The sequence below is a fragment of the Triticum dicoccoides genome, chromosome 2B (genome assembly GCF_002162155.2).
Source record: "Triticum dicoccoides isolate Atlit2015 ecotype Zavitan chromosome 2B, WEW_v2.0, whole genome shotgun sequence".
Taxonomy (NCBI): domain Eukaryota; kingdom Viridiplantae; phylum Streptophyta; class Magnoliopsida; order Poales; family Poaceae; genus Triticum; species Triticum dicoccoides.
In genome coordinates, this window is record NC_041383.1 from 207,993,218 (window position 1) to 208,008,977 (window position 15,760).

Here is a 15,760-nt window from a genome sequence, read left to right on the forward strand (position 1 = left end):
CAAAACTACTTAGGAAGAAATATGCCCTTACAACAGCTTGTGAAACCCAAACCAATAGCCTCACCGGTTTAGTTACCAGTCCATTTTCTTAACCTATGATCTAAACCTATCGTTGTCTTAGGACCATAAGTGCGCAAGAGATGGTTGATCACACGAAGTGCAATGGCATCCATCCCATCCATCCCCAAGTACCGTTGCACCTTTTTAAGAAACACTAAGTACAATATATAGACACACAAAACTACTACTAAAGACTATAATCACGGAGCTTTAATACTATAGATCATGATAAAAAATGCATTGACGAGACATCAAATCATCAAAACGCGAGATTGGAGTCGTGGAGATTTAAGATCAATGAAATCACTACTCGCACCTCATTGTCAACAAAATGCTGCCTCACAATAAAAGAAAATCCACGTTAATACGACAGTAAATCGCCAAAACGTCGCCTTTCAATAAAAAAATAATCCGCATTAATGAGACAGTAAACCATCAAAACACGACTCTTCACTACCCACGGAGTCACCGCTGGCACCTCGATGTCGACAGAAACGTCGCCTCGCAATAAATAATATCCTATATTACTGAGGTTAAATCCATGATGGACCACCCACCTAACCATCCAACTATGCTGAGATCTTCTCACTCACTGAAAGTGACTGTTGGTAACTGACATGTGGACCCGCCAGGTGGCAGGCCCCACGTATCAGCCACCAAAGTCAGGGCGCGCAGTACACTCCTCACCGAATGTGCGCCCCATCCAACTGAACCTTTTTATGCAACGGGGAAACCAATGCGGCCGAGCAAGGAGACAGTGGCGCCACCCGCCGCTTTCCCAGTCCTCTCCCCCCCTCCGCCCCGCTCCAAAAACCACGCCGCGCCGCGCTTCGCCGCCGTCAGCGGCCATGGACGTCGCCCCCGGCGAGGAGCCCCCAGCGGCGCCCTCTGGTGAGCATCCTCCTCCCCCTCCTCCCCTCCCTGGACGTGACGTGATCCCACCGTGGCGGGTTTTCTGCTACGTCTACGCCGGTGGTATCGGGTCTGGCCTCGCGCGCGACCGGCGGGGCTTTCGCGTTGGCATAAATAGGGTCAGTGCTGCATTTGCGTTCGCGTTGGTGGGAAGATGGGTTGGCCTGGGTGGATTGGGATTCATGGCGGTCCGGGATTCTGTCAGGGTTGGACGGGGCTGAGAAGATTGCGTACCACCATTTTTCACGGGGTCACTTTTGCTCCAAGTCTGGACAACAAAAAAGGGGTCAGTTACGAAAGGGATTTAATATCTTATTTATATAATTCCAAAAAAACGAAAGGGATTTAATGTCTTATTTATATAAATAGAAGGGATTTAATATTTGGGTTGACTAGTTTGCGCTTCACATGTTTGGAGCGCAAATGCTCACTAGAAATGTTCCCCGTGCTGGATGGCAACTCTTTGTCCTCTCCTGCTTGAATCGAGCGAAGTTCCTGCCAGTGTTTTTTTAGTCGGAGGAAATACCACTGTAATAGTTTACTGAAACACAACTCAAGGAAACTCAGTTTCCATTTCCTGTACGTGTCATGCACCCTAAATCGATGCTTCCCTGTTGTGCCAAACCATAGAGAATGGTGTATGCTTATAGTTTGTATTGTTTTTTATTTTTTGAACAGTCACGGTGTATGTGTGTGAGGGGAGGGGAGCTCTGCAAGTACCATTTTAAGCCTGTTTTGGAGCTGTTTTTTTGGACTTCTTTTGTTTAGCTTGAGAGCCAAGGTGAGGGGAGAGGTTGATTGCCACTAAATCCATCCATTTGACATTGAAGTTTGGGTTATTTGCCTTGTTGTGTTCTTCTTTTCTTTAGTCGCTCTTTTGGCTGGGCATTCTGAGCATGATAGAAGCAAAGAACAGTTTCTGAGTTTGTACTAATGCATACTGTAGATGTTTTTGCTAGTGTATGGCTACTAGCTTTATGCATCCTCTGTTCCTGAAATCACGGCGTAGATTTTCTTTTTCCGTTTTTCAGTGAAAGAAGGTGCAAGCTTAGTTTTGCACCACAATTTCTGAACCCTCCTGTCATGACACCACGATTACAGGCACACGTTCCCGCATCCTAGTCTCCACTTATCCCATGTCTCCTGCACTCTTATACTTCCTACTTCCTTTTTCCATCATGCTCGTCGTGTTGCTCGACACCCTGCTCGGCTTGCTCATTGGTGTGGGCACCTGACACCCTTTGTGGCCACTCTGCATCTGCCACTGGCAAAGCCTAGCTGGGTACACCCTCAGCGGCTGTCAATGCCAAGGATATTGACCTCGGCCAGTGTGCTCGTGTGTGCCCAAGGTCAAGTCTGGCGTGAAGTTCTCGCGCCGGCACTGCCACGGTCTCGATCCGGTGTGACCATTCAGCAAAGACAAAGGAGTGAGTGCCAAGCTCCATGGTTTAGGTCCATAAAGAATCATCATAAACAGAGTTGGAAGAGAATTAAGGAGTGGAACACTCTTAGTCAAAGCTCCATGGTTTAGGTCCATGGAAGATTGGAGAAGAGAGTGGTGACCATGGTGTTTGGGAAGGTTGTTTTTATAGGTTAACTACAAAATTGGACTTGTATAATCAAATTGGCGCTCATACTCAAATATTTCAGTGAAGCATCTAATCCCTCCCTTCAAATTCCTTCCCTTCATTTTCATGGAAATTTCAATACTCAAATTTGCGGTGAAGCAATGGTTTTAATCAGTGCCATAATGCAACGTGTAGCCAGTGCCTGGGCCATGCATGAGAACCAGCAGCACGATGAGGGGTTGCATGGTGTGGGAGGGAGTTTGCGTGGGGCAGGCGTGGTATGCTCACGCGCAATCCTTTGCATGGCTAGCTGGCAGTATCAACGCTGGTGGAGACCAAGGAGCTCAAGCTTGTGTAGGAGGGAAATTAGAGGCAAGTGCGGTGAGATTAGCAGGGGCAAAGGAGTCCAGATCAACGAAAATTTCCACAGCCTGCTCCTGTTTTGGTCTTAGTGCCAGAAGATGCGCCATGCTTTCAGGAATGGAGGGAGTAAGTTTCATTACTGTTGAATTGGATTGTATCGAGTGAAATTCAGAGATCCATGCCAAAAGTAAGGAACCTATGAGAAAGAAGTCATCCAAAGGTTTACCAGTCAGCACCATGGATGTTGGGCTAGCCAGCCTGGGTTTGATCATCAGCTCTATCTTAATTTGATTGATACCTAGGTCCTCCAACGCATCACTCTTTTTTTCATTGTAAACGTATGAGTGATGAATAATAGTGCCTATTTGTTCATCGCTTACTATGCCTGTGTTAAATAAGTGGCGGGTTGGCTACTGCATTTTATGATTATTGTAGTTATCCACATGAAAGTGTCTGTGCTTTTAATTATAATTTCCTTGTACGCATCCTACAATTTCTTGTGCACCTTGCATGCGACTTATACAGAATAGCAGATGAGTATTGCTTATACCAATTTATTTCCTCTCTCTTGTATGATAAGTAATCAATCATCTATCTTTGTACTTTATAGGCATGTATTACCACAGAAAAAGGAAGACTTCTGACCCCATCAGTGGCCTTTCACTTCCTAGTGCAAAGATGGTTGGCAATTGGGGATTTGGCAGTGTTACCAAGGACTGGGAAAGTATGCATGCTCGAAAGCTCGAATTTATGAATTTCCTTTCTACTCTGCGTAAGCCCACGCAGAGTTACGTGGCTTGTGCTGAAGCTAATATGTTTAGTAGCTCTGTCGAGCACACAGAACAGAAAAACAGTGAAGTGCTAATAATTCTTGATTCGGATAATGAAGATGAAAGCATGGCAACGTACAAACAACTGACACCTGAGAAGAACAAACAGCTCTCATTTGAGAAAAACAAGCAGCTGATACCATCAGAACAGGCTGGTACTCTCACAGCATGTGTGGCAACCCAAGGAATTGCCGACTTAAATGAGACCATGCGTGATGGAGACCAAAACAGTCATATTGTTCCATATGGTCAAAGTGCAACTTTCATGAATCAGTATCCTTTACTCCGCTATCAACCATCAGTTCAGTTTGAGAGAGTTGTATTGCAGGAAAGACCTGAGAAGGAACGTGCCCATGATCTGGCTGTATGTACTTCTTCACTTGCAATTTGTTTTACCGAACTTTTACTTCTACACACTGTATTGTTGTTTTTGCTCTACATGCTTGTACCGACAAGCTAATCTATGGTATCAACGTTGCACTGCACATTGGCATCTCTGAAGGGCACTGTGAATATGCTATCTTTGTCTTCAGTGTTTTCTTGATGTTCATCCATCTAATTGTTTAATGCATCTTAGTTTCGCAAATAGCTGAACAATGGAATACAAATGTTTGATATTTACTGAATCTATTCCAATTCAAAGCTGAAAGTTTTCATCTTCTAGCCATAACTCTTCCTGCTCAATGTAGGTTGCAAGCCATGCGGAGAAAATGGCAGAAACACTTGTTTTTCCTGCTCTTCCTAAGGAGAGAAAACAACGGAAATATGACCCAAGTTCCCAGACAGACGGAGATGCTGAAGCTGGGCCAAGAAAAAGAAAAAGAAAAGGCAAAAATGAAGCGAGTGCACCAGTATTTGATTTGCCCTCAGAAACTTACAATCCTGTAGAGGAAGATGACTATGATGAGCCTATGGAAGAAGAGGATAAACCAGAAAATGAAAGTGATGGTCTCGATGGTTTCTGGAATGAGTACTCACTGGCTCTGGAAAGCTCTAAGGTACAAATTGTATCACAGACATGATTTTTGTTGCTGTACCATTTTGCAATCTATCATATTGTAAATTAATAGTTCTGCTTATAAATGTATGCTTTGTCATTATTACCTGAAAATCGAGCTGCTTTGCACAAGGGTTAAATCCACATAGCCCCCCCAACACACAAACACACCACCACCCGTTCACCCAACAGGACTCATGTGGTGCTGTGTAAGAGAAATATGCATTACCTCATTTTTTAGTTAACTTGTCAATCTTCATTTGTGTTGTTTGCCATAATGATTTAGTTATATTTATTGGCCAGCTTGACACACCTGAAGAGGCAGACAGTGAGAAAGAAGTGGGTGAAAAGGAGGTGGACAATGGCTGCAGTCATGACATACGGATTCATGAAGACCTGGGCCATGTATGCCGCGTCTGTGGTATGATTGTGAGAAGGGCTGACATGATCTTTGATTATCAATGGAAAAAGGTATGTTATTTGTTTAAGATAAGTGATTCTTCTCTAACTCCGAGCTTGTTTAGCAATGTAAATCGTTCTCTACATGCATGTGGTTTAGATTTTTGGGAAGTTCTTACCAAGTATCCTTTTTAGCAACTAGCAAAGTGACCTGCGAGCACACACATGCATCATTTTTAGTGCGCTGAATCTGCTTTGAGATACATTTTTTATTTCATTTTACATTGTTTTGAACAAAGACGTTGTTTTGTAAAAGCCAACCACCTAAGCGGGCACAATATGCCAACCGTATCTGATTATCAGTCCATACCATCTTAACCGACAAAATGTACACATTTGATCATGCCACACAGCCAGATGATGCACCTCATGGGCTATTATTTTGATTATTCTTATATTTCCCCCATGAAGAAACTTTTTTAGTATAGCACATACAGTTGTTATTTTCTGATCTTCAGTATCAACTGCTCTGCATTATAATTTATAAATTTTCACAAATGTCATGAATGCTGCACATATTGTCTTTGTTTGGCATTTCGTTTTTGCTGGAGAAGCCATGTCAGAACGAATTACAAAATCCAATGGATATAATAAGCTGATCTGTTTGACAAATGGTTTGATGTTTTGCATTTTTGTTTGAATTTCTAGTCTACATTTCTTATTTCTACCCTACCGTGCCTTCGGTATATACTAAATAGACGATTTAACTGTGGAACATTGCACAAGAGATGGATTTAGTAACAAACATGAAACTTAGATATCCATCATTATTTCTAATGTTTTACATGGCAATCGGAAATTCAAATGTATGATTGGAACAATCAATTGACATTATGTTTACCTCTTGTCAGCCATCAAGGTCAAGATCATATTTCAGTGAAACACGCTCAAAGGATTCTGATGACATTGTCATTGGTGATGTTAGAGTCACTGAAGAACTCATGGCTTTAGACGTTGCCATTCATCCAAGACATGCAAAGCAAATGAGAGCACATCAGTTGGCAGGTTTCCACTTTCTGGTGAAGAATCTAGTCTCTGACAAACCAGGAGGTTGCATTCTAGCTCATGCCCCTGGTTCGGGGAAAACATTTATGCTGATTAGTTTCATTCAGAGCTTCTTGGCAAAGTACCCCTCTTCAAGGCCCCTTGTTATACTTCCTAAAGGCATATTAGGTACGTGGAAGAGGGAGTTTCAACGGTGGCAAGTGGAGGATATACCACTGTATGACTTTTATTCTGTCAAGGCTGAGAAGAGAGCAGAGCAGTTGGAAATCCTCAAATCTTGGCAAGCCAAAATGAGCATCCTATTTCTTGGATACAAGCAGTTTTCTCAGATCGTGTGCAGTGATGGTGGTGGCAACGTCGCAGCTGCGTGCCGGGACATGTTGCTTAAGGTCCCTAGCCTACTGATAATGGATGAGGGCCATACACCTAGGAATCGGGAGACTGATGTGCTAGAATCATTGAGCAGAGTCCAAACTCCACGTAAGGTGGTCCTATCTGGTACACTTTTCCAGAATCATGTCAGTGAAGTGTTCAACATCTTGAACCTTGTACGCCCAAAGTTTCTCAAGTCGGACTCATCTCGTCCTATTGTTAAACGTATAATGAGTCAAGTAGCAATATCAGGTGGCAGAATTTCAAAAGGGGCTGCTGATAATGCATTCACTGAGTCAATAGAAGAGACCCTGCTGCATGATGATAACTTCACGAGAAAAGCACATGTCATTAGAAGTCTCAGAGAACTAACAAAAGATGTGCTTCATTACTACAAGGGTGACATCTTAGATGAACTACCTGGCCTAGTAGACTTCAGCGTCTTCTTGAAACTCAGTCCCAGGCAGAAAGAAATCGTTCATAAGTTGGAATCCTATGAGAAGTTCAAAAGAAGCGCAGTAGGAACTGCAGTGTACATGCATCCTTGTCTGTCAGGAATGTCAGAAGTTGACGCTGCAGATAGGGCTATCAACCTGACAGATGCAAGCATTGATAGTTTGGTTGAGTCTATCAACGTGACAGATGGTGTGAAGGCCAGGTTTTTCACTAACATCCTGGCGCTTGCGAATTCTGCAGGAGAGAAGGTGCTTGCTTTTGGTCAGTACATACTCCCCATGAAATTTTTGGAGAGGCTGTTGGTAAAGACAAGGGGCTGGAATGTAGGAAAGGAGATCTTTGTGATCAATGGCGATACTAGTCAAGAAGAGAGAGAACTGGCCACGGATCAGTTTAACAACTCTGCTGATGCAAAAGTTCTGTTTGGCTCTATCAGGGCGTGCGGGGAGGGCATCTCCCTCGTGGGTGCATCAAGAGTTGTCATCCTAGATGTTCACTTGAACCCCTCTGTTACTCGTCAAGCAATCGGGCGGGCTTTCAGGCCTGGGCAGCAGAAGAAAGTTTTTGTGTACAGGCTCGTGGCCGCCGACTCCCAAGAGGAAAGCTTCCATCAAACTGCATTCAAGAAAGAAGTCATACCGAAGCTGTGGTTTGAATGGAGTGAGCAGCACTGCACGTCGGACGACTTCCGGTTGAACAAAGTCGATATCGATGACTGTGAAGATGAGCTGCTGGACAACAAAGCGATGCGGCAGGATATCAAGGTCTTGTATAAAAGGTGAAAGCAGGTTGGCTGCTGTGCACCATGTACATATGCATTGTCGATCTTTCGAGGTCGGCATTGCTCTGAATGAAGTAAGCGTCCTCTAGAAATCATTTTCCGCATGATGATACCTGTTTCTCCTTGTTTCACGTGATTTTACAACCGTTTGTTTTCCTGCTGCAGGGTGTTACAGCTGCTTCGTTGTGGTGGAACGCCAAGCCAAGGGTTTGCTGCCAGCAAGGGTTTTCTGTTGCCAGTGCCATTGCCCCCACCTATGTGTATCCATCCGGTAACCTGTTTCGTAGTATGTGCCGACGACTTTGGACAGAAATTAGCTAGGGAACTGATCCTCGTCGCGTTTCTTTTCAAGACTTCCAGGACTAGCAGCTAGGTTTGCTTGTCTTTACCTTTTCGCGAAACAATAATATCCAAATAATATGTTACTGTACTTGTTGTCGCCCTTGGGCTGCACTCTGTTATCTAGGGTAAAAACTGATAAGTGTTTGCTGCAGACAGAAAACGCAGGTACTCTTTTTGCTTGCTTGGGTGCATGACTGAATGGTGGGGTATCAGGGGTGCCCCTCAGGGCCTCTCATGCTGTCCATTCCTGTTGTTTTGAGGGTATGGGTGGGTTTGCTGTGCGTTTGGTTACATTGTGCTTGTGCGTTGGTCTGGTTCGTGGCTGTGTTTACCCGCTCTTGTGAGCGGGCGCTGTGTCACTGATGTTTCTAAACCTGATGTTTATGCCATATATCTCTGATGGGATGGATGGCCAAGTGAATGCTATCATCATCACGATTCACCCCTATGAAACCAGAAGTTTATTTCCCTTTGATTTCATCGAAACTGATGCCTTGTGCTGGCCCAAGATGTTGTAATATTGTTATATGGCTGCCCATGATCTGGCTTTTTTTTTGCGGGTATGGCTTTTTCTTTTTGTACTCAAACACAAAAGCAATCTGTGTTAAGTAGACGGTGTTGTGTTCCTTCACCAAGCTATAATGGAATTACATGATTCACATGAGCATTTCTTTATCAGCATAGAGGCCGTCCCGTGTGGCCCTGGCTTTTTTTGTTGTTGCACAGATTAGGAAATTTATTGATGAGTTAACAGTGTTGCAATTCTGCAACCACAAGTCGGTTGAATGCTCCCTCCTCGAATCTATAGCTAAGAAATCTGCAACCTAATTTTTTAGTACGACTAATCTTTACCAGCTTCAGCTCTGTTCTTCCCTAATAAGCTCCTTCACATCTTCCATGATATATAGCTTTAGGCGCTACCAACATATTGCGTTGTTTGTCCCATGTGGCATTGGCCTTGTGCTGCGCTGATTCATGAGCAGCTCCTTGAGGGCCAAAGAAAATAAAAGGCATTGTCAATGTCGTATTGGGAATTTGCCTTTCTGAAAGCACGCACCATGCGGTCAAAATCACTGTTTTAACCCCTTCCTATAAAAATTCAGATTGAAATGACCTCTATTGAAACTTCAACACAGTCTAACTCTAACCATTTTCAGGGCATCGGCAGTGTGTAGAGACATCATTGCCTCTAACATGGGTCCCCCACATCTGCCTTCAGCCATAGCTAAACTTCCCGTAGTGTATAGTACAACACTCAGCCTCTAAGGAGGCCCCCACAACAGAATTAAAATATAATTTCTTCACAACCGCTTCCAACTTTTCTCCACAACTACAGAGAGCTGCCACAAACAACGTACTATGACAAGGGGCCTCTTGGATTGTTTAATCAATGGAGGCTGCCTCTAACGTTAGAGGTGACTTGCATACTTTTGGCTAGAGACGATGGATACAATGTATAGAGGTTGCATCTTCGTGGAGAGACAGTGGATTTGACACGCCGTGGATGCTCTTAGCAACACTAACGAGTTAGCACGATCAAACCCCTTTTAACAACACTTGAGTTGGCATTGCCGTCGCAATACGTAACGCTATGGTTCGTGGCGTTCCTACCTTCTACCACACCACACCAACAAGTTGGCACTGCCATCGCAATACGTAACACCATGGGTTGTGGTGTTGCTACCTTGGACCACACCAACAACTAGTGCAATGCCAAGCAACGCCAGGGGCGTGGCGTTGCACATGGAAACAAGACCAAATACATTAGCATTGGGCAACGAAGCAGCAACACAATTAACTTTGGAGTTGTATAGAAGGGATTAGTTTTTGACATGGACCATTTTGACAATTAATTACCAAAAAAGGGTTTTCCCTTGCTTTATATTAAAGCAACTCCACCGATCATAACATAACTACTTGGACGAACAACACATCAAACCCAAAAGAGAAGGTAAAAAGAAATAAATGCCAACAACAGTAGCTCGACAAAGCATGGATGATGCATCATCGCTACGCCCTTCAGATTCATCCCACCACACTCCAAGGCTCCGAACTGCCGCGTACCAAGAAGCACCTCCAAGAAGAGATGCGATGTCGACGACGTCATTGCCCAAACATGTCCTAGGGTTTCCCCCAACACACAGAGGGGACCGAGGGATGAGTGACACCGACGCCCTTCAGGAAGGAATGACGGCACCCACAGCCTACACCGCTTCAGAGTCGGATGAACCAACAGGGATTTCTCCCGCAACCCAAACACCACTACCCGCACGAACCGAAGCCAACTAGCTAGCTTGCCACCCGCCAACATATGCCACAATAGTTTTGAGATCATCCATGCCGCCTCACTGAGATCGCCAACACGAGGACATGAGGACAAAGAGAAGGAACGCCAGGAATCGGGACCTGCAGCACCGAAGCCGCGTGGGAGGGAACCACCTCCACCACCGTCCCGGTCGCCGTCCAGAGGCCCGTGCCTCCAGCACCGTCCCGGTCGCCGTCCAGACGCGGCAGCAAGGGCATACCAAGCCATCCGAGCCCGCAAAGCCCCATCTGCCATGTTGCAACAAGCCGGCTCCAGCGCCGCCGCCACCCACCATCCCAACGTCGCTCCTCCGCCTCCCGAAAGCCAGGCCGACAACCCACCCAACTGCCGACCCGCCCAGATCCAGATGAGGTCCCAAGGTGATATTTTCACAAACTACACAGAAACCTATCAAACGGCTGCACCTTCAAGACAAAGGAGTACTTTAGTGAAAACCTATCCAAGTTAATCGCTTTTAACTAACTAGGGAATACATCAGACCGTTTATAATTTTTTTCCAAAAGAAAACACCCCAAACTTTGGGGTGTTTTAGTGTGCGCTCAATGGCGGAGACAGTGGGGACTGGCAGGAGCCATGGCTCCCCATGAATCCTATACCTGTGTATATACAACTTGCAAGTGTCAAAAAACGTCTTATATTAAGTTACGGAGAGAGTATATGCTTGTTTAATGTTTCAATCTCTCAGATTTAAGGGGGGAAAGCATGTATTACTGTGATTTGGCCCCTGTTATCAAAAGTTTGAGTCATTTGGGCCCCTTCATCTATGATCCTGGCTCCGCCACTGCTGTTACTCAAAAGAAATTGGCAAGCCAAATCACATAGAGTACATCATAATGCTTTAGGTTTGTGCAATAGGTTGCATCACCAAAGACACCAAGTCCTGCCCCTGGATTCTGTTTGGAATCAGCATATCGCAGCACCCTGATTGCCGAGCAGTATATCGTTCCTTTTTCAGACATAACCTTCATTAAAAACAGCAAAATCACATCTCAGATCACTGTCTGCAAACATTAGCAGGATGAACGCCTAAAAAGGTGTTATAAAGGGGGTAAGAGGGATTTAAAGAACACATGCTGCCTCAAATGGATGTCTATGGATGTGTAGATAACGGATGTCGATAAAAGTCAACCATTACAAGGAAATCACAATCTAGTATAGAGTAAGGCTATAGCCTATACGTGAGTGGACCATGCTAGTTAGTACTCACTTCGTTCAAAAATATAAGATGTTTTGGATATTTCAATATGGACTACATACGGGCTGAAATGAGTGAACAAACACACTAAAACATGTCTATATACATGCGATTCAGAAAAAAGTTAGAACATCTTATATTTGTGAATGGAGGGAGTATAAGGAAGGGTATTGCAGCGACCAACAAATTGCATGTCGCCACCTTTTACCATTTGTTTCTTTTAGAAACTTTCAAAAAAAAAAAACCAGAAAAGCGGGACAGGCTCCTGCAGTAAATTTTCTTTTGAATTATGGGGAAAAAATTGCATAAGTATGTACAAGAACCTTTTAATATTTGATAATGGTGATGATATGACCATATGGTTCAAATAAAAAGCGCAAATCAAAAGGCAAATGAAACAACTTACCAGTTAGTCTAAAGTTGATCATAATACTGAATTAGCCAACTGCCAAACAAATCACTGCTTAACAAACTAGCTTGCACATGTTTCTTCAGCAGTCACTGCGATCTCAAAGTTTGGCCACCAAATTATTTGCCTTCCTTTTGGCATATTCATGAATGACGGTAGCTGTGCTCTCTCGATGGCGCAGATAGAACTCTGCCAGCAATATTCTATTTTCTTCAGACGTGAGATCACCATTCTGACCCTGTAATTGAAACTGAGATAAGAAGCTGCAAGTTTACAAAGGGCTTACAAGCAGTTGTGTGGTCATCAATTCCCTTACTTGGAGGTAACTAAGCAGCATTGTCAGAGAAAATAAATGCGTGAAAGCACAAATGCAAGTTTCTATATTTTTCAACGCAGAAGATGGTCAGACAATCTTTTAAGTTTATTAATGAGCTGAAACTTAATGGTGCCAGTGACAATTCAAATCACTCTGATACACACCATCAATCATCTAGATTGAAAATGTTGCTACATGTTTGTAGGCGAGTTTGGAGTTTAGGTCAAACCATAAGTACAAACTGAATTTGGTGGTTATGCTTTGTGCTAATAAATTTAGTAGCAACACTTGAGACTTGCTATGTCTAGCTAGAGGTACGTGGCTTACTCACAAGCCTGCTAAGAAGCCAGCTTATCCAGTTTATAATCTATAAACCCATTAAGCTGGTATGCGAGATGAGATGCATAAACCATCAGGTGGATCTAATTAACTCTAGAGACTGCACTACGGCCTCTGCTACCTCCAATTATCTCAAATGAGTGAATCAAATTTAGGACTACAACTAAAAAATAACTAAAAAATAACTAACAGTAGAGGCCGTATCAAGTCTTATTTCAAGTTAAGAAGTCTTCACAATGGAAAAAAATGTACTTACAAGGCGGGAAACTCTATCATAAACAGCATGGTGCATAAGGATTCCAGCTGCAACAGATACATTAAAAGAATCCACCATGCCTTTCATTGGAACACTACAGTGCATGTCCGACAACTTCAGAGCGACGTCGCTAATACCCCTGTCACAGAATAATTACTTAATATCCACCCTTAACTGTAGAATGAAACATTAGCGTACCGATAGCTTTGCAAAGACTTTGCTAAAAAAACGCCTAAACTCATACGTAAATTTTTCAAAGCATTAACCCACGGTATTCTTTACATGATAACAGCTATGGATATTCTAGTTTATAACCCAAGAGCAACAAAAATAATCTATCTGTATAACACATGCCAAAATAGTATACTACTTTTAGTTGCTGTGTTACAACTACTCTATTCGCCAAGGGACATGTGCAGATCCTCTTGCATATTCAAATACTACCTCCCCAGAAAGCTGTAAATAGATCTAAGATTACAAAGATTTCTTGCATTAGTAAACAGGTGCCATGCAGATACATTAGAAACCAAGTAGAAAGCACGAATGCAGGAACAGGAAACTTATTACAGCATAACTGTGGCAAAAGATGCATAGCTGGAGAGAAGGGAGAGAACCTACATAGTTTCATTGCCCACAACAATAGCTGTTGGATGAGACCAATCCATGTCATATACAGAAACCTACAAATCCATCAAGAATATAATTATTTCCTCACACGTTTCAACTTTCAACTATTCAGAGCATCATAAAAACATCTTTTGATGAGAACTGCAATCCTGATGAATCATAATAAATAAAGAAATAAGGAAAAGTTATTGAGAATATAGGCAGAAGTCACTGATGTCTTCTAGAATGTTTAGGTGAGACAGTAAAATAGACCCTCGATTTTAATTTGAATATTCACCAGTAATCTACTACAATTTATATTATGCGTGCAAATAGATGATTATCGCAAATTCACAACCATTCGGCAATGGACTGTCAACAATTTTTCTGTATGGATGGTTGGGCCATGCACCACAGACATACTAGAAATTCAAGGCGTTTACCATATATCTAGAACAAACGCGTCTCCTCTATTTAACTAGCTGCAAATTTTCTTGTTTCCCTTTGCATACCAAAACACTTTGTGACAGCAAACAACAAATCACAATGCATTAACTGAGATGGAAACGCGAAGTCTGTGTTTATAGATTTCCTAAAGTATATCCGTACTGTAAGATCAAATGAGCGAGAGCAAGAGACTACCGAATCACTTCCCAAACTAGTACATGCAATGCGATAACCACGCTTTTTCAAAGCATCAAAACATTCTGCAGGTGAGCTCCATAGCTCGATGTCGAGCCATTTCTCAGCACCCATACTCACGTGCCTGTTGTCTCTATACCTGCAATAGTCAAGAGGCATCTTCATTGACAATATACGAACTTCTATTTATTTATACTAATCAACTGACATATACCATGTTAAAGGATGTGAAACCTATGGAGTTTGATACAGATAATGAATAAATAATTTATGTGGAGTTCTTGATGCATAGCCTTGAAAAATTTATTGGAACACCAAATCAATGTAACATGCTAGAAACTAATATTAAGTGATACAAGATATTTATTCTTGAGTAGAATTCTTCACGTTCATCCGAGTTAACAGCTAAGGAGTAGAAGTACTACTCTAGTTGCCAATTGCAATTGGCAACCATAAACATGGCCGACCATTATCTTCGTGTGGGATTATTTTCCAACAATTATACAGTGCGACGGAAACCATATCTTTCTAACTATTTTCCCAGAAATTTGTGTGGCTCAAGCTAATCTTCTAATGAAACAAACAAAATAAAGTGCACAATCCAAAAACTAAGTGTCGACTATTTGTCACCTCAAATAAGTACACACAAGAATACCATCTCACATGAACTACTGATTGGAGGGTAAAGGAGCAAATTAGGAGAGAACAATAAACACGAACTACACTCTGGAAAGCATTTCATGAAGATTGAGCCTAGCCCATTCGATCCCAAAACAGTGCCGAAGTTCAGATCAATTAGAGTCATCCACTCACAATATTTCGGCTGATTTGGCAACTAATTGTAAGTAAATACCGAGATAGCATTTCGGGTTCCTTTTCACCTCAGCACCTTTTGTTGTCCTCGCAGGAGATGACGTGCACGGACTGCACGCCGAGCGCGTCGGCGGAGCGGAACGCCGCGGAGACGTTACCAAAGTCGGTGAGGCCCTCCACGACCAGGCAGACGGCGTAGCTCCTGCTCTGGACGGCGCGGCGGATCCGGTCCCGCCGCGGCTCGAGGATGTACGGCTCCAGCACGTCCACCACCTCCTGGCTGGTCACCTCCACGCCCCCCGCTCCCCGGAACGCGTCCAGGTAAGGGAACCACCTGCCCCGCCCCGCCGCCGGGCCGTCGGCGTCGGCGCGGCGCTGCATCTTCATGAGGCGGCCCATGCGTCCGCCCCCAGGGGAGGTGGGCTTTGGGGCAAGGAGATGCTCCACGGTGTCGACGCCCTCGTAGGGGTCGGCGTCCGCGTCCGCATCAGGGGCGGGGGCAGCGGCGGTGGAGAGGGTGGAGGCGCGGAGGAGATGCCCGGAGCTGGGGTGGAGTCTGAGGAGGCGGAGGGGAGGGTGCCGGGGTCTGGACCGCGCGGCGAAGGGGGCGAAGGCGGAGGCCAGCGAGGAGAAGGATAGCGTTCTAGAGGCCATTGCTGCGTGGGGTGCTCGTTTCAGGTTTTGGTTGAGGGTTCCGATTTCTGAACCGAGAC

At 44.0% G+C, this 15,760-nt stretch overlaps 1 protein-coding gene and 1 pseudogene across 1 annotated transcript; one reads left to right on the forward strand and one right to left on the reverse strand.

Moving 5' to 3' along the window:
- Nucleotides 1-823: 823 nt before the first annotated feature.
- On the forward strand, nucleotides 824-8,583 carry LOC119363114 (annotated as a pseudogene).
- Nucleotides 8,584-11,089: 2,506 nt separating this feature from the next.
- On the reverse strand, nucleotides 11,090-15,754 carry LOC119363115 (tRNA (guanosine(18)-2'-O)-methyltransferase-like). The gene is made up of 6 exons (XM_037628423.1): nucleotides 15,124-15,754; nucleotides 14,235-14,373; nucleotides 13,605-13,666; nucleotides 12,987-13,125; nucleotides 12,073-12,313; nucleotides 11,090-11,433 (listed from the first exon to the last, which is right to left on the reverse strand). Exons 1-5 carry the CDS (start codon nucleotides 15,699-15,701, stop codon nucleotides 12,176-12,178), a joined length of 1,056 nt encoding a protein of 351 aa, XP_037484320.1. The 5' UTR covers nucleotides 15,702-15,754; the 3' UTR covers nucleotides 11,090-11,433; nucleotides 12,073-12,175.
- Nucleotides 15,755-15,760: the final 6 nt, after the last annotated feature.